The sequence below is a fragment of the Rattus rattus genome, chromosome 7, assembly GCF_011064425.1.
Source record: "Rattus rattus isolate New Zealand chromosome 7, Rrattus_CSIRO_v1, whole genome shotgun sequence".
NCBI lineage: Eukaryota > Metazoa > Chordata > Mammalia > Rodentia > Muridae > Rattus > Rattus rattus.
This window is the reverse complement of record NC_046160.1, coordinates 62,993,950-63,012,798: the sequence shown is the minus strand read 5'-3', so window position 1 is coordinate 63,012,798 and position 18,849 is coordinate 62,993,950. Positions and strand designations below refer to the sequence as shown.

Here is an 18,849-nt window from a genome sequence, read left to right as displayed (position 1 = left end):
GATTGACACAGACAGCTGGAGAGATGATAGATGATGAAGACAGATACAGATAATAGGTTATTGATATCTACATCGATAGATGAGAGAATAACTGAAGAGGCACACTGTTTAGACCCATAACTTAGTACTTTTACTTATAATATCATGTATTATAAAATTCACATTTCAAAATTTCTCACCTTGCCAGACCCATTTAAAAAAAGGCTATGGTTATCCCAGGAAAAGTTCTCAAACTTTTCTTTTGGTGAAAAGCTACAAAATAAACACAATAAAGAAAGGATTCCCCCTTAGAAAGCGCCAGCAGGACTGGCGCCCTTCTCTTTCCAGCATTCCTCCAGCTCTCCCCAAGTCTTGGCTCAGATATAAACAGCACTTGACTGTACTCCAGTTTTCTTTCTGCCATTACATTTTTGCCATTCTAAAACACCCTCCACAAAGCTAATGTGGATCTCAGATACGCCCGGTATGGTTATCTCTTTTGAAAAGATTACTGAGTTTTTTACAATGTAAGTTTCTAATCATCTCAAGACTTTTCTCATAAGTGAACCTTCCCTACATCTCCTACTGAGGAAGTTCCAGCCTGCTGCACCCTGTGTGTCCTCTTGCTTACACTTCTGGGGGAGCTGATAACACTCCCCGGATAGCAGCCCCCTGAGTCAAGTGAAATTCACTCTTCTTCAAAAGCCTAACCCAAACCTCTTGAATCGTATTTCACCATTCACAACTTCAAGGACAGAAAGACAGACAGACAGACACACAGAGAGGGGGGCGGGCAGGCAGAGACACAGAGAGAGTTTAAGCAGGTCAAAACAAAGTTTGTCCTCATTAATCTAGCCCATTGGGACATTCTAACACTATACCATCTTCTTTAGAACGTCCTGTTAAATTGTTATGGAACTGAATGGGCTTTGTGAATGATTTTATTACATGTGTTGTGTATGCCTGTGTGGCAGTGCTTTCTAATCAATCGATCCATTTCATAACAGAAACATTTGAAAGCTATATAGTGAGGCCGTCAGAGCCTAGAATGCTTGCATGTTCACCATCTCCAGGAAGAGGGAGGACCGAATTCAGTACTTCAAGGGAGCTACAAAGAGTTCAATTACATAAGGGAAAAAAAATCACTCCCTTTAATTAACCAAACTTCAAGGCACTCACTGTTACTTGAGTCTGGCCTCTAGAATTTTCACTTCCTGGTTAGTGAGTGCTTCCCAGGAGCAATTCCCTAGAACTCTGTGCTCAAAAAGTGTAGGACACTTTGTTCCAAACAGTTTAAGATGGTGACTATTCATTAAAAGGTGAGAAGTAGCCAGTCAGCCCTCCAAGGTTGAAATTCAGCACCTTTAACCCTCTCCTCTATCTCTCTCTCCTCCCCCAGAGCCCTGGCTGTCCACACTGGGAAGGAGTGGCACATGCAAGGGTCCTCCCCGTTACATGAAGCACCCTTCTGGATGGCTGTGGAGATAACCTAACTTCAAAAGTGGAATTCATCATTGGAAACAATGATGGGTGGCCAAGCCCAGCTTTATGGGCCTTTCCCCAACCAGTCTTTGATGACCGCTATCCAGAATCGCATCGCCTCAAACTTAGGAGCAAAGCCAGCACTGGATGTTCTTGGAACTACAGACCCTCTCACTACTCCAGTCTCCCAAGATCAGTGGATGGAAATTTAAGCCCACAATGCTGTAAATTTCAGGTTTTATTGTTGGAAAATGTCTCTTAGCTCCAACAGAGGTGGTACTAAATCCAGGGAGGACTTGGGTAGTGTGCACCAACTGCTCAGTTGTTTTCACAGCTGGCTTAATCAATCACCCTTTCTTAAAAGCACTATTGGCAGGTGAGAAATCCCTGGCGTCCAGGTCACACCCGGAACTCCGCAGCATCAATTAGAGCTGAAAGAAGAGGATGGAGTGGAAGGGAGCGGTGCTGAAAAAGCGCAGGGCTGTCCCAAGGGAACTCTGGTGCTAGGAAGCGGATCTGACACCAGGTAGGCTCTGGTCCAGAGAAAGGAGTCGGGACAGCCAGGAAATCTCAAGAATATGCTGGAGCGCAAGGAGAAAAGTGCAAGATTCCTTGAACTGTCACCGGAGGAAGGGAGGTAAAGGTGAGAAGGCAGACATGCCAGCGAAGAAGGGCTGGAGGTCAGTCCCGGGAGGACTGCGCGGCCCGGAGAGCAGTGCCTGGGGTAAAAGCATGCAACCCGGCCACAGCCAGGCTGTACGGCGCGGGCGAGGCCGGCTGCAAAGTTGGCGGACCCGGGCACCTTACCTTCTGGTCCACGATGGAGCAAGCCATCTCCCGGACATGCGCCAGGCTGTAGTCGCCAGAAGAGTCCTGAAGGAGCAGCACCGGCTCGCGGCTCAGGCCGATCTGCAGATGGAACGAGATGCCCCCCGCCGGGGCGGCCCCAGGCGCTGGGAAGGGCGCGGGCCCGGAGCCCGGGACCAGCGCGGCAGCGGCGGCGGCCACGGCGGCCGCGGCGGGCAGCAGCGGGCTAGGCGGCCGTAGTAGCGGAGGGGCGCTCATGGCGCGAGTGAGCCCCAAAGTTTGGCGGAGGTGGGGCGCGGCGCCGCTGCCTGCGGCGGCCGATAACAACCACCAAACTTTCGGGGAAAGTCCGCGCGCGGGGACAGGGCGCGCGGCCGGGGCTGGCGAGGGCGGGAGCGGCGAAGATGGCCGAGCGGAGTCGGGGCCGGTGGACGGGCAGACGGGCGGGCGAGCGGGCGGGCACGCGGCAGCGCGTGGGAGGCGCCCAGCTACTGCCGCCGCCGCGCGCTCCGCTCCGGGGACCGCGGCGGTCGGCGCGGCCGGCGCTGGCGGGGGGGCGGGGGGCGAGGGCGGCGCCGCGGAGCCGAGGAGGGGAACGGGAGCCCAGCGGGGAGCCGCCCCCTGTGCGCAGCAGCCGCCCCAACCCACTCGGCGGACACTAGCGCCGCGGACCCGCCCATTCAGGGCAGTCCTGGCCACCCCTTCCAAAAGATCCTACAGGAGTAGACCCGGGAATGCCAGCCCGGCAGAGCCCACTTAACAGGGGACTCCCTCTGGGAGCCCTCGAGTTTGTTAAAGGGTAGGCGGCCAGTCAGCTGACTTCTTTAAACCCTTGTCTCTAGTAATAGTCTGTACCCTTTCCATCAACCCCACCTGCTCCACCCACCGCCTTCGTAAGGGCAGGCAAGAGCAAGGTCTGAATAGGGTTCTTGCTTTCTACTTTGTTTTGTGTTTGGAACTTCTGTGTTTCAGCCTCTTCAAAACTGTCAATCTAAACCTGGCTTTCTAGGAGTGATTCCTGCCCCACATCCACAGCACTAATTTTGATCTGATTATACTGGTGGCTGAGCAAAAAGAGGTTCTTCGGAGAACTTAGACCCTTATTATACTTCTGTCTTTGTTTCGGGTCGGTTCTTTGAGTTTGTAGATGTACAGGAGCCCTATTTGCTTTCACAAGCTGCAGTGAAAAGCATCAGAAACCTTCTGAGAATTCTGAAGATCTTGGCAGCCCTACTTCTCACTTCAGCTTCCCTAATGTTTCTTCTTACATGCACAAGCACAAAACAATTTTTGCATGTTTTCTTTTGCAGTGCGTTAATTTTGTTTTGGTTTGTTTGTCTTGTCTTGATTAATGGTTCATTGAAATGTGGTTTTCTACAGGGTTGTGTCTTATGTCAGTGATGGAATCTTAAAATTCACAACTACATATAGTCATTCACTATTCTAGAAAACTCTCTAGATTGGTGGTACAAAGTACTGCTTGGGTAGACAGGATAAGGGTGCTGTTCCTAAGTTTACAGAGTACTTTAAAGCACCTAGTTTTACCTAAGAGTAGCCAGAGTGGGAGACATCTGTGTTTTCTAGCTATCCTAGCTCTGAAAGGAGGACTGCTGTCCCAGAGTCTGCTGGCACTAGCCATCCACTTATGAAGTTCGACTACGTTCTTGCCATAACAGATTACATTGAAAATAGAAAAGTAAGACAGTAAATAAAGTTAGTTCTCATAGCAACAATTGCCCTAATTAACAGTGTAACACTGTGTTGCCCTAATTATCAGTAACACGGTGGTTGACAAACAGCAGTAACCATGATCAAGAACATGAGGCTAAGTACTGTGGCCAGTAAAGAACACAGATCTTTCCCGCGGTGTTTCCATTTGAGCCAAGGCCTGGTTGATGGAAAGGACTAGTCTTAAGACAAGCTTAGGTAATGGCCTTCTAGTCATATAGAAGAGAAAAGACCCCAAGAGAGGATCAACTACACCTGCTGTCCTGAAGGCACGGAAGAAATGAGGCTGGCAGGCAGATAGAAACCAGTTCTTCAAAGCTGTACTAATTTGTTTCTGGTTTATTCTCAATGCACCGCTGAACCATTGAGAAGGATTTAACAGGCCAGTGAATGTATTAGCATGTTTTAAAGGATCACTCTTTGGCTCTTACACAGGAAACAAATCATAAGAGAAAGAAATAAAAAGGAGCAGTAGGTTAGGGATCCTAGCTGTTGCCCCTCCCTCTGCAGGATCCTTGTGATGGTAGTGGAGGTGCGGAGAAATGAAAGGCTACAGTTCTTAATGTAGAGGCCAAACTAAAGGCCTTGCTCTTTGCTCTCATTCTCCAGTGGTGGGGAAATAGAAATGTCACAAAAGACTCAAAGGTTTTTTTTGAGAAATTGCTGTGGTTCTCTGCAGCTAATAATTGATACAGAAGACAGATAAGAAGCCAGTTGGGGAGAAATTAGATTCATTCTTGAAGCATGTACATTTGAAATGACACTAAACATTCAAATGATAATAACCAGACCCAGATTTATGGACCCCATAGTCAAGAAAAGAAATAGGTCAAAGTTATATTTGAGGTCTTTTCAAAGCAAGACAAGGTTTCCCAAAGCAACGTCACATACTGATCAGTTTTATAAGAGACATAGGAACATGGGTGAACCACTTTGGAAGAAAAAACTGTGAATAACTCCTTATGCTGTATCCATGATGTGAAAGATTCTTGTAGGGTGCTGGAAATAGTTGAAAAGGAAGCAAAAGACAGAAACGGCCCAGGAAATTGAAATTATTTTTAAGGGCCTACACCATTACTAGATGAAGAAAAATAAAGGAATCAACACAAGAAGAAAAGACTTAAAGCCACTTGAACTCTATAACCAGCAGAACACCCCCCATATACACACACATACTCACATACACACAGGGTTGGAGAGTCCAAGTTTCTTTCCTATGGGGAACCAGGGTTGAGACAGCATCTCACTCTCTAGGCAAGAATGACCTCAATGGGCTATGATTCTGTTTCCTCCTCACTCAAGCTGGGAATTCAGCCATGTGCCACACCCAGTGAGTGTGGAAATTGTTAGGGTAGGCATGTGAAGATTGGAAGACTGCCAACTGCTACTAACTTTTGCTGAATGACAAAAGAACGGATGGATATATCCTAAGGAACCTAGTATATTTCTCTTGTGACTACAAAATAATGCACCACAAACTTGGAGGATTTGGGAGAGCATCAGTGATTTCAAGCCTTCTAGATATTCTACCCTTGGAAAAGAAAATGGGGAATAAGTTGTGACTCAAATTAATGACTGTGTCTTTTGAAATGAATGCTTACCAGTTTGAATTTTGCCTAATGTTGCTGAGATAACTCTGGTGAGGTCTAATGACGTCGTTCAAGAAGGTTCAAGGCTTTCATCAGCATTCTACCCTAAAAGAGTGATCAGGGTACATAGAACAATGCTAATCTTGCAGGTGTTTTTCAAACAGGCTATATGTCCCAATAATTTTGGAATTATCTAGTTATTTAATATCAACAATGGAGAGCAATTTGGAAAAGAAAAAAACAATTATTTGAATAAAGGTCAGATTAGGAGAACCATAAACTTGGTCCAAATGAGATGGGTAGCAAAGACAGAAAATAAAACTTAAAATCTTACACTTCTGTGGATGAAGGGATTATATACTCTAGTCTAAACATTTTCAATTTAAGAAACTAGAGGAATTATATAAAAGTTTGAAACTCAGATATGTAAAGCAGATATTATAGCATATACTATATATAAATATATTATATAATATGTATTAAAATATATAATTGAACTCTAGAAGCTGTGTGCTTAAGGATAAAGATGGAGAGATGGATGCATGAGTGGATGGATGGATAGATGATGGACAGATGGACGGACGGATGGATAGATAACCATTATATTGTTTTAGAATATTCATGTATAATTTTCTGTCAGCCCAGGTTAGATACAGATAATGGCACAAAGGCACAAAAAACTAAGGTTCTCATGGTGTGCTGCATGGTTTTAGTCAACTTGACACAAGCTATAGTCAGCTGAGACGAGAGAACTTCAATTAATAAAATTCCTCCATAAGATTGGGTTGCACGCAATCCCGTAAGGCATTTCATGATTGGTGATTGATGGGGGTGGGACCAGTCCACTGTAGATGGTGCCACCCATTGGCTGAAGTGAGCTGAGACAGCCATGATGAAGAAGCCAGCAAATAGCACTCTGCCACAGCTTCTGCAGCTCCCGCCTCCAGGTTCCTACCCTAACTCATTTCAATGATGAAGAGCATCCTCGCCTTTCCTTCTCATGGTGTTTCAGCAGAACAATAGTAACCCTTGCTGAGACAAAGGGAGATGTCAATTACACAGTCCTCTGGCAGAAATCTGGTACTAAAACCAAAGGTCCTGGTTCAGCATGGCACAAGCCAGACTGGGAAGAAGGAACTTTAACTGAACAATTGCCCCCAATATATTAGCTCATTGGCAAGCTTGTGGCGTATCTCTTGACTATGAGCAGTGTGGGATGCAGATGTCCATGGGTAACACAAGAAAGCAGACCAAGCAAGCCAGGGGGAGCAAGCCAGTAAGCAGTGCTCCTCCATGGCTTCTGCTTCAGTTCCTGCTTGAGTTCCTGCCCGGACTTCCTCCAGTGATGGAGTGGGACCTGAGAATTAAAAGTTAAAATAACACTCCCCCAGTTGTTTTTGGTCATGGTGTCTTTATCACAGCAATAGAAGCTGAAATTAGTAAGACAACAAGTCAGGAGACAAAATATTGCTTTATCATGCTGATGATTTCAAGGAAATGAAGGGGAGAGAAGAAAGCTCCAAGCCTGATTGTTCACCAAGGAGAAAAACTGTGCTTTAAGCAGATTTTACAAACTTAAGAAAAGGTAGATCCTAGAATCAAACACTCCAAAGTGACAGGAGGTCACTGCAAACCAGCTTCCAACTGTCACATCATAACTGATCCAGGGGAGGCATAAACTCCAAAACCCATGGAACTACCTCAGAAGTTCTAGATCAATAGAGAGCTGTAGAAACTAGAGATGAGAAGTATGAGAAAGGATAAATAAGAATTACTGGAAGCTAAAACAATCAAAATGGCTTTTATGAGACCATTTTATGTATTAATGATGTTCTTAAAATTTGTGCAATGTAACAATGTTAGACATAGATGTGGCTTTTTATGAGGAACGAGCGGCTTTGGGCACCTTGCCTCACTTTCAACCGGAAGTCTCTGCTTTCAACAGCTAATTGTAACTTTAATCTTTCAAATCCTATTTTTAATGATAGCTCTTAAACACTTTAACCTCCCCTGTACCCTACCACCCAGCAGAGGTAGTAGAAAAGAAAGGATATGGGGTGAGTGGATCTGTTTAGAAAGGTTCTTTGGAGCAACTCCTGTCTGTGTTGTCTCTCCTGTGTCTGCTTCAGTGAAACATTCTTTCAAAGTCTGCCCTAGCCTTTCACACCCGTGTCCACTTTAAGGGAACGTTCCCTCACGGGTTTGCCCCAAAACACCATCCAAATGACTTTCCAAAGAACCCTCAGGTTTCCACTTCAGCTACTAGGATCTGACAAATTTCATTTAAAATAGAAGTTGCCATTGCTAACAAGAAATCTGAAATTCATTGTAGGTGTGTAGAGAGCAAACACAATGGAGGAAAGACTGCTTAGCTGCCTGATGTGCAGTATATTAGTGTGTGTGTGTGTGTGTGTGTATATGTGTGTGTGTGTATGTGTGTGTGTATGTGTGTGTGTATGTGTGTGTGTGGTGTGTGTGTGGTGTGCGTGTGTGTGTGTGTATGGTGTGTGTGTGTGTATGTGTGTGGTGTGTGTGTGTATGTGTGTGTGTCTATATGTGTGTGTGTGTGTGGTCTGTGTGTGTGTGTGTGTGTGTGTGTTTGTGTGTGTGTGTGTGTGTGTGTGTGTGTGTGTGTGTGTGTGTGTGTGTGTGTGTGTGTGTGTGTGTGTGTGTGTTGTGTGTGTGTGTGTGTGTGTATGGTGTGTGTGTGTGTGTGTGTGTGTATGTGTGTGTGTGTGTGTGTGTGTGTGTGTGTGTGTGTGTGTGTGTGTGTGTGTGTGTGTGTGTGTGTGTGTGTGTGTGTGTATGTGTGTGTGTGTGTGTGTGTGTGTGTGTGTGTGTGTGTGTGTGTGTGTGTGTGTGTGTGTGTGTGTGTGTGTGTGGATGTGTGTGTGTGTGTGTGTGTGTGTGTGTGTGTGTGTGTGTGTGTGTGTGTGTGTGTGTGTGTGTGTGTGTGTGTGTGTGTGTGTGTGTGTGTGTGTGTGTGTGTGTGTGTGTGTGTGTGTGTGTGTGTGTGTGTGTGTGGTGTGTGTGTGTGTGTGTGTGTGTGTGTGTGTGTGTGTGTGTGTGTGTACCACATGGGTTCACATACGCTGCTTTATGTCTTCCATGTCTTACTTCAAAACGGAGAATATTATAAATATTTTGTTTGTCTGAATTTCAAATAAAGTTACATTTCTCTTGGTATCTACTGAATGAAAGTAACATATTAAAAGATGTACCTACTGTTATAGAAACAACTAAATCTCCATCAGATTTTCCTAGAATATAGCAAGTACTGTGTAAAACTCATATTAAATTGCCATTAAGGTGCTGATGTCAGGACTCATGTGGGAATTCCATGGTTGCCTCTCCTAGACCCGCTCATATGTCAATCAAGGATTTAGATCCAGATCAAAGAGTGAAAGCAGGAACAATGCCAAGTGATTGTCACAATTAGAAATGGGTTGCTGAAATGGATGGAACTGGAAAATATCATCCTGAGTGAGGTAACCCAATCACAGGAAAACACACATGGTAAGCACTCATTGATAAGTGCCTATTAGCCCAAATGCTTGAATTACCCTAGATGCACAGAACACATGAAACTCAAGACGGATGATCAAAATGTGAATGCTTCACTCCTTCTTTAAAAGGGGAACACGAATACCCTTGGCAAGGAATAGGGAGGCAAAGTTTAAAACAGAGGCAGAAGGAACACCCATTCAGAGCCTGCCCCACATGTGGCCCATACATATACAGCCACAAAACTCAATAAGATGGATGAAGCAAAGAAGTGCAGGCTGACAGGAACCGAATGTAGATCTCTCCTGAGAGACACAGCCAGAATACATCAAATACAGAGGCGAATGCCAGCAGCAAACCACTGAACTGAGAATGGGACCCCCGTTGAAGGAATCAGAGAAAGGACTGGAAGAGCTTGAAGGGGCTCGAGACCTCATATGAACAACAATGCCAAGCAACCAGAGCTTCCAGGGACTAAGCCACTGCCCAAAGACTATACATGGACTGACCCTGGGCTCCAACCTCATAGGTAGCAATGAAAAGCCTAGTAAGAGCACCAGTGGATGGGGAAGCCCTTGGTCCTGCCAAGACTGACCCCCCAGTGAATGTGATTGTTGGGGTGAGGGCGGTAATGGGGGGAGGATGGAGAGGGGAACACCAATATAGAAGGGGAGGGGGAGGGACTAGGGGGATGTTGGCCAAGAAACCGGGAAGGGGAATAATAATCGAAATGTAAATAAGAAATACTCAAGTTAATAAAAATTAAAAAAAAAAAAGAAATGGGTTGCTGAAAATGTGAGGTGTAATCATTTTCTATAATCCATAAAATGGATATGTGTGAGATAAATATACAAAACCAATGAATATTTCTTACTTATCTTTGATGGCATAAAATATTACATTCACAGATATGAAGAGACCACACTTTAATCTAAAACTAGACAACAGGTTTTTGTGGAGTCTGTTTCATAGTGTTGTTAGTAAGTTATCATCAAATTTTACTCTATTCAACAATTTTAGAGAAATTATTTTAAACGTCAAGTTAATCAGAGCTCTTATTACTTAAATTTCAAAAGTTAAACCTCCCAAGAAGAGATGCATGTCTCTCAGCTTTATAAATCATTTTGACAAATAGGTCTCTTGAAAAAAAAAAAAGAAAGAAAAAAGAAACTTGTTAGCCATGTCCGCGTACTGATGAACACTCTGTCGCCTAATAATCAACTATTAATTCTTTTGCATTTTCTGTTAGTTAGTAAGTTAGTTGGTGAGTTAGTGAGTTAGTTTTAAGACAAAATTCCTCTGTGTGACCCTGGCTGTCCTGGATCTCCCTCTGTAGTCCAGACTGGCTGTGAACTCAGAGATCTGCCTCCCGAGTGCCTCCCAAGTACTATCACTACATGGCTGTACTTTTAATGTGAGATTAAACACCTCAATATCCTTATTGATCACTTGTATGTGAGAATTCTAAATTCCTTAAGTGTCCTGATTTTATAAATATTTATGAAATGTTCTTTTTACTGATGAAAGAAAGCTTGTTACATGGAGAAGAAATTGCTTGCTTCATGTAAAGAGAAAAACTTTGTGCCATTTATGGCTTAGTTCCATGGAACTGTGTCTCTAAGCTGCTTTCTAAATGTCAGGTTTGCCTAGATTTATTTCTATTTCCAAGAAAGGCATGCTTTCCTCTGACATCAGGCAGGTATCCACCAATAGATTTTATTTCATTAATACCTTTACTATTATTTTACTTTTTAAGAACTTTAATCAGTTGTGAATATATATACAACATAATCAAAAACATTCAATCTGTATTTATATTGAACTATATATATATATATATATATGAACTTCTAAACCTATTTTCCAAAAAGAATGGTTTTTGATATATCATGTACTTTCATTTATATCATCAATAATACATCCAGCTTCCAGTAAGTTTATGCAAGCACTCTTTAACCTAGATTTTCTCATTTTTGCATTCCTGAATGAGCTTTAAAATTTCTTGTTAAAAAGTGTTAAAACTTTTAACTGCCCACACCTTACACAGATGCCAGACCCCCATATTTATTTACCTTTCCATTTCATCCTCTTGGTTTTGATAACACATGATTCCCTAAACACATCTGTCCTAAACAGTGAAGATTGACTCTATGGAAAGGAACTAAGAGGTGGTAGAAACTGTTCAGAACTCCCCACATAAAGCAGACTGGAATTACCACCCTGACACCTCTTTCTTTGACTTCAGTATATTCACAAGTCTCTGGATTACACTTCCCAACTATAATTGTAGACATAATCTTCTGCTAAGTAAATCCAATATTCAAATTCAAAAGTTACTAACAGCAGCACTCATATCTCCTGTAACAATGTAATTCTAATACTTCAGGCAAGGCCTGGTTTCCAGGGGTTAGAAACTTTTCTTCCAAATATGTGTCACAGTCAAACATTTTCTACCATGAATACAGTGTTTCCAATGTATTCCAGCATCCAATTTACTCTCTTGGGTAAGTATCATTTTGTGAAACTGTGTATTCTTTTTTCAGCGTGTTTAAAACTAATGACCAAATTTTTGAAACATAAGAAAGAATAAAGAAAATACAGTTAATCCAAAATTATCTGGGGACCCTCCCTGGAAAAACATGTTTTAGCTGAAATTTCAGTTCAATGTTTGATTTGGAAAATGGAAAATTATAATGGAATGAAACTAGCAGATTTCTTTTTTATAAACAGAACCAGAAAAATAGTTTTACTGCCTTGAGAAAAAAAATAATTTGCTTTTTGAAAAAATTTTTTAAAAGTTTTTAAAATAGCATTATTTCTAAAACTCTTTATTAGTAAAAAAAAAAGTTTGGTTTACCAGTAAAAAGTCTATGTAACTAAAATGAAGTTTTCCTTATTATATTGAAGCTATATTTTATCTAATTAATCTGTATTTTTCTACCGATTCTTGTGCTCAAATATGTTATCACTAAACAGTAATATAAGTATGGTAAGTCTTCAGTCCTTAATATATGCACTTAATATTTTTAATATTTAAGCATTAAAAATAAAAAATTCCCTATATAACAGTAAGTAAAGTACTTTCTTAGGTAACCATTTATTCCATGCATAACTATAGAGAGTAGTTGCACGTGTATATATTTTACTTACATTTTTGTGACCCCATTCTATATTTTTGAATTTATTAGCCATCCAGAATATCCAGATATCATAAACAACAATAAAAATGTACATTTATGCTTGTTTTTAAATGTGTGAAAGAAGAAATCATGGTAGAAGAAGGTCCTCGGGCATCTTCCCTTTGATGAGCTGTTGAAGCCCAAACTGACAAGCGAATTCAATGGGATCTGAATGTGGTTTTCCTCCATCTACCAGAATTCCCTTCAGTGCCCTATGCTTTTTGTCTTCTTTTAATTTTATCTCAATTCATCAGGATCTGAGCTTTGCAAACTGAATTTTTGAAATAAAATGTACTTGCTCCGAAGAAATAAAACAATTTAAACCAGCGATGAGAAAAACATTTTTTTAACCTTCTCTTTAGCAAATAGCTCGTCTTTGTACAAAGAATTTTAAAAGCTTTCTAATTAAATGATGTGTTTGTTTGTGTGTTGGTTTAAATTTATAATTTGTTCTTTGTCTTCCAAAACAATAAAGCTTTTGTAACGAATAAAAAATTTTTATCAAATAATAGTACAAATGTTTTCAATAATACGCATGGCTGAAAAGTTATTATAACATTTACTTCAAGAGTACTTCACTGCGCAAACAAGGAAAGAAAAACATGTTTACAAATTTTTATTGTCTTAGCTTAAACAAAACTTTATATGGAATTGTACTCTCCATACTATACAAGACAGAGATAAGCATTAAATGTTTGCCTTGGACTTCCTAGGTGCAAACTCTTGTCCTGTCACTGTCATATAGGCATACTTTAGTACAGGAGCATACACAAGTCCACTAATGGCCCCTCTGAACAAATACATCCAACTCTAGTGTGAAGACAGAAAACTTACAAGCACTATTTTCAAGATGGCCTTTGTGGGTATCCACCATGTTCAAGAGCTCAGGTCACAAAAATGAGCTGTGGGACTCCTTAATGCGTTCCAGATAAGATCTGTCCACATGACTCAGACTCACCATCCGTACTTGGCATATGTAATGTCTGTGACCTGTCTAGACAGTAGCAATTTCTTGGTACAGTTACTCTAGCAGAGTGAATGGTACTGCTGCCAATACTGGTGGAAACCATTTTGGAATCCTCTCCTAATACCCATCTTCAAGTGCATCTAGAGCTAAGTGTCTATCTAGTGCATTAGTTCTCCTCATATGCATTCAGTGACTGGTGTACTAGTTCAGGATACTCTACTGAGCCAGTGACACCAGCTTAAAATGCATAGTATCACATAGTGGCCCAGATCCGCCTCCCCCCAAAATAAGGAAAGATGCCTCTGCTATTGCGAAAAAAAATATACTGATGTGTTTTGGGTTTTTAATTATAAAATTAATGCATCCTAATTTAGACTTTGAATAAAATGAATTCTAAATTAAAACGAAAAATTGTGTTTTAGTAAATGACAGTTAAATTATCTTTTATTTTTGTGAACATATGCAGAATCACATTGAAGGCATTACTTTATAACCAAATAGGGTTATAAGGGGAGGGGGTAAGTAATTTACATCAACTTACACAGCAAGGGCAGAAAACCAAGCAGGGCAGAAATCTGGAGACAGGGACTGATGCAGAGGCTATGACACTGCTTACTATCTTGCTGCCCGTGGGTTTCTCAGCCTGCTTTCTTAGAGCACCCAAGAATACCAGCCCTGGGCTGGCCCCACCCACGGTGAGCCGGGTCTTCCTACATCAGTCTTTAAGGAAGTAAATGCACCTCAGGATTTCTCACAGGCCAATCTCTTGGAGCTATTTTCTTAATTAGTAGTCCGTCTTCCCAGATGTGTGCAGCTTTGTGTAGTGGTGACTCAAAACAATCATCAGAAGAGTTACTCATGGAGCACAGGTAGCTCCCGCCTTGCTACGCTGTTACAAAGCCTGAGCTTAGCATGGGAAACAAAGGACCCCTGAAAACTGTATTTCTGGATCCTCCCATACCCTTGTAGGCCGGTTAATAAGGAGGCAACTTACACTGTCTTTTGCACAGAATCATTACTATTTCCAAAAACAGGAGGATGAGACTTGTGAAAAGCCAGATTTCACCAACTCCCTGACTCCTTTGAGTTGTTTTCCCCCTAAACCTCATAAGTTTATAATCTTATCTTTTAACTTAATATACCAAAGCATTTTTTTCAAAGCCATTTACTATTTTTCAGAAACGTCATTTGGGATGGCTGCAGAATGTTACAGATTCAAGGTAGTGGGGCACTTATATCCTGTGGTCCTTTAAAAGTGCTTTTCAAATCCATTAATTTCACTATAACTTGGCCAGAGTTTATATTTATTAAATAAAGATTTAGACAGTTGCAGGGGAAAAATTACTAACAAGAATTTCTACAGGTTTTAAAAATAGACTCATTTCAAACTGGGGTGGGGGGAAATCTAAGAATCATGATGGTGAAATACATTAAAATGACATAAAAATCTTAAAAATCATTTAATTAAGACAATTTATAAATGTTTAAACTGAATATTCAAATCAAATTTGACACCTTAGGAGAACATCAGTTATGCTGTCAGAATTCAAAACAGTGATGTATGCTATATTTGGAAAGTTGTGTGTGTGTGTGTGTGTGTGTGTGTGTGTTTTATGACAGAAATTCAGTAACATCATAAGTGTTTGCAGCCTTAACTAATAAAACAGCAATACATAATGTATCTGACTATAAGGATGACAGAAGAAATCAAAGGAAAATAGAATAGAATAGAAGGTAAAGCCTTAACATCAATATTTACATTACATGTACATGAACTAAAAAAATTAACTAAAAGAGCTTGTGAGACTGGATTAAAATTATATCAACTGGGCAGTGACATCTCTACACAAAGCCCTCCCTACACAAGCCTGAGTTTATGTCTGTAGACCCTGGATAAAAAGGCTGGGTGCACAAGCATACATCTATAGCAGCATCCCTGCTGTGGCAGAGTTAGGAGACAGCGTCATGGTAGCTAGTAGGCTGCATAGCTTGTACCACACAGAGTAGCAGTAAACATGAGAGATTCTGCCTTAAGGTGGAAGGTAAAAAAATACTCCCAATAAGTTGTTCTCTAACCTCCATATGCTCACTGTGGCTCATGTGAACCCACACAGGCCATGTACATATACACATGTGAACAAAATCACTTCAAATATGACAATGAAGAAAAATTAGAAACACAACATGTGACTGTGTGTGTGTATAATATAATTACTAATAAAAATACATAGTGTCTACTTCTGGAACACAGTTTTTCAAGGCCATGTTAAAAAAAATACAACAAGGTCAATTCACCAAGAACACATAGCAAACATAGAGATATGTGCTTCAAACAGTCCAGCTACAAAATTCAAGAAAGGGCCTGATTGGTGTGAAGGGAGCATCCTTATATCACCAACTGATAGTAGAGCTAAAAGAAATCATCAAGTGCATAGCAGAAGTAACACCATTAGCCAACATCAAATTCAGTTACAGAACACATGCTCCAAGTGTGTGTGTGTGTGTGTGTGTGTGTGTGTGTGTGTGTGAGATGTGGGGTGTGTGTGTGTGTGTGTGTGTGTGAGAGTGTGAGATGTGGGGTGTGTGTGTGTGTGTGTGTGTGTGTGTGTGTGTGTGAGATGTGGGGTGTGTGTGTGTGTGTGTGTGTGTGTGTGTGTGTGTGTATTTCTAAGCACCAATCAGATATTTATCAATTATGTCCTGAGCCACTATACAAATCTTAACAATTGACATGTAGTTGAAATAAAATAAAATGAGATGTATACAAAGCACAAGAGACAAGAGACAAACGTCTTCTCTCCATCGTTTACCTTCCTAGCTGCAAACTCTATAGTCTGTGCCCTAACCCCGCCTACTTTCCCAGAGCTCCACAGTGATCTTTGGGCCATTTGCAGGTATTTCCATGCAGAGCAACCCTCAGCCACAGTATAATGCCTCCATGCATTGGCTGCCTGTCTTGCCTTCCCCAAATTACTTGTTTCTGCTTTTATTCTGTCTGTTCTAAAGAATTCCTAGGAATCTGACAACACTTGAATGCTTTTCCTCTAGCTGAATGTAACAAGTTTTTATTGTATTTGGAGTCACTGTGGGCATTCCCAGTATATAGGGCCTGGGCTTGAGGTGTGAGTAGTTTTATAGGTGCTCCCTTTTGACATAGGATGCCATGGGCAGACACCTACTCAGCCTGTGCGCTGCACCTCATCTTTCCTTATGGGAAAGTATCAGATTCCCAAGAACTAAGATTTGAGAATACAAAGTCTACAGCCAAAGAAGCTCCCTTACGCCGAGCCAGACAACCCAGTGAGTGAGGAAATGAGCCGGAAGAGTCTGAGACTTTGAAGTCATTGAAGTAACAGCTCTAAAACCCACAGCAAGCAGCGTTCTTTAGAAGGATGAAAAAATCAACAAATGAAAGCATAAATAATAACAAAGTTGAGGTTATATAACAAGAGTGGGGCTGACTGGGTACAACAGTGAGTATGAAGATGAACCAAGAGAACCTGGACAGCCAAAAGAAAATTGAATAAAAATACAAAAACCAGATTACTAGAGTGATATATAGAGATGTGCGTATGCTTTGAGTTTTGAAACAGAGGGGAGGTGGTTTACAATATAGTGGGATGGATGAATTATCCAAAGAAACAATAGATAAGAACATCTCAATTTAGTGGAAAGGGAAAACTATTAATTAATGACCTGAATGAATTCTACTCAGGATGAATCTAAAGAATTTTACACCCAAATACATTAAACTTCTGAAAAGTAAAGATCAAGAAAGCACGTTGAGAGAAGCCAGCAAGGAGTGACAGCAGCCTACAGGGGAAAACAGTCTGAATGACAGTGGACTTTCCCAGGAACCAGCAGAGGCCGGAAAGAGCAACACATTTCTAAAGTGAGAAGTGAAAAGAATGCTTGCTAGAAAAGTCTATATTCCATCAAAATACCATTCGGGAATGGACGGATAGGGACATTCTCACAGAAAACAAGCTAATAGGATTTTTCAGAAACCTGTTAGTAAAGAATAGCTAAAAGGAGATTCTTTAAACTGATAAGAATATTGTGATGGGAAATTTAACTTTAGGAATGAAGAAAGGCCAGGCCATACATAAATAAGTGTCAATATAGTATTTCTTGTGAGTTTATTAAATTGTATTTTATGGTTGTGGCAAAAACTATAACACTGTTCAGTGTAGTAGCTGATGGATTGAGTGGGAACGCTTGATATGATCATTTTTAAGGGGGGGAGTTAAATTGAAGTGTGGAGAGCCTAAATAGAACTCTTTCTGCATGTAAAGTAGGGAAATATCAGTAATAGCAAATTGTAATAAGTTTACACACAATACCTAATCAATTATTCCACGTGTAATATATAATTGTAATTTGGTACATCTAACATATATCTCAGCCTTGAACAATTAGGAAACCACACAAATCAATACCTTAATGAATACTGTAAGTAAATAAAACATAGTCTATTTTCTGTTTAGGACAGCAGCAGCATATTCCAAAGGATCAGTGAAATTGTGACCATATTTTGCAGCTTGGCACAATTATATAACAAGTTAGGGAACTTGCTCTGACTGGAAAGGTTGTATTGTGGATCTTCTTTACTGTTATTTCACCACGGGAGGACCGTCTAGAGGGGTTGACTAGGGGGGTTTCTAGGGGCATCTAGGACAGCATCCAGAGGGAGCATCTAGGGGGTTTCTAGGGGCATCTAAGTCAGCATCCAGAGGGGGTATTGGGGGGTCATCCCTGGGGGGTCATGGGGGAACTGTGGCATTTTCATTCCAACTCTCATCATGTAGTCATAGAAGATTATTCCTGGAGCGAGCACATCCCCACGCTGTGCTTGCCGCCTCTGTAAGAGAAAGATGCTTGGTGTTCCACATTGAAGAAGAAGAAGCCCTGAGAAAATGCAGGAATTTGGAGCACTGCAACATCTGCTCCAGCAGGTGCAGGGGAGATAAGTGGATGCTGGTGCCCACACGGGGGCAAACACGGAAGATGAGGTCTGTATGGAATGAATGAGAGGTTGCTTATGATGAGCCGGTGTGCCTAAGGCACAGCTGACTGGATGCATAATTCCAGAGAAAGAGCAAAGAAGCTACTGTCTCGTGTCCTCAGAACATTGTTTCCAAGTTAGAGGTTTACACGTCCTCAAGGACAGTGTGACATTATTCTGTTCTAATGAATAAAAGAACTGTTATTTTCAGATTCCTACATTGCTGTGTAGGGCATGCAGGTTTATCTGTACCACCTATACATATAGGTACATGTTATGTGTATGCCTGCCTATGTGGGTATGGGATACATGGAACACACAGGTATTTCTCTCATGTTGAATTCCTTTAAACACATCAAGTGAGCCAAGCTCAGAAAATACACTCATCTCCTATTTGTAACTCAATGAAGGCCTGTAATTCTTAAAATGTAATAATTTCTATCGACAGATAAAATGAACATGATCAAGTTGGTGATGAATTGCCACTGAAAAGCTTCGGGTTTTGTTGCATATGAACCCTTTGAGTGTGATGTACATGGGCTTCAGTCACACTAGAAGATGCACACATAGAGTGTGCTATAGGACACCCCATCTTGAATAGGCATTCTG

General features: G+C 41.3%; 1 protein-coding gene across 1 annotated transcript in view; it reads right to left on the bottom strand.

Annotated features, from left to right (window-relative positions):
• Prkd1 (protein kinase D1) overlaps positions 1-2,526 on the bottom strand; it is a 297,821-nt gene extending 295,295 nt beyond the window's left edge. The window contains exon 1 of the mRNA XM_032907704.1: positions 2,269-2,526. Within this exon, the coding sequence (XP_032763595.1) occupies positions 2,269-2,526 (258 nt within the window). The remainder of the gene's footprint in view (positions 1-2,268) is intronic.
• Between the last annotated feature and the right edge of the window lie 16,323 nt (positions 2,527-18,849).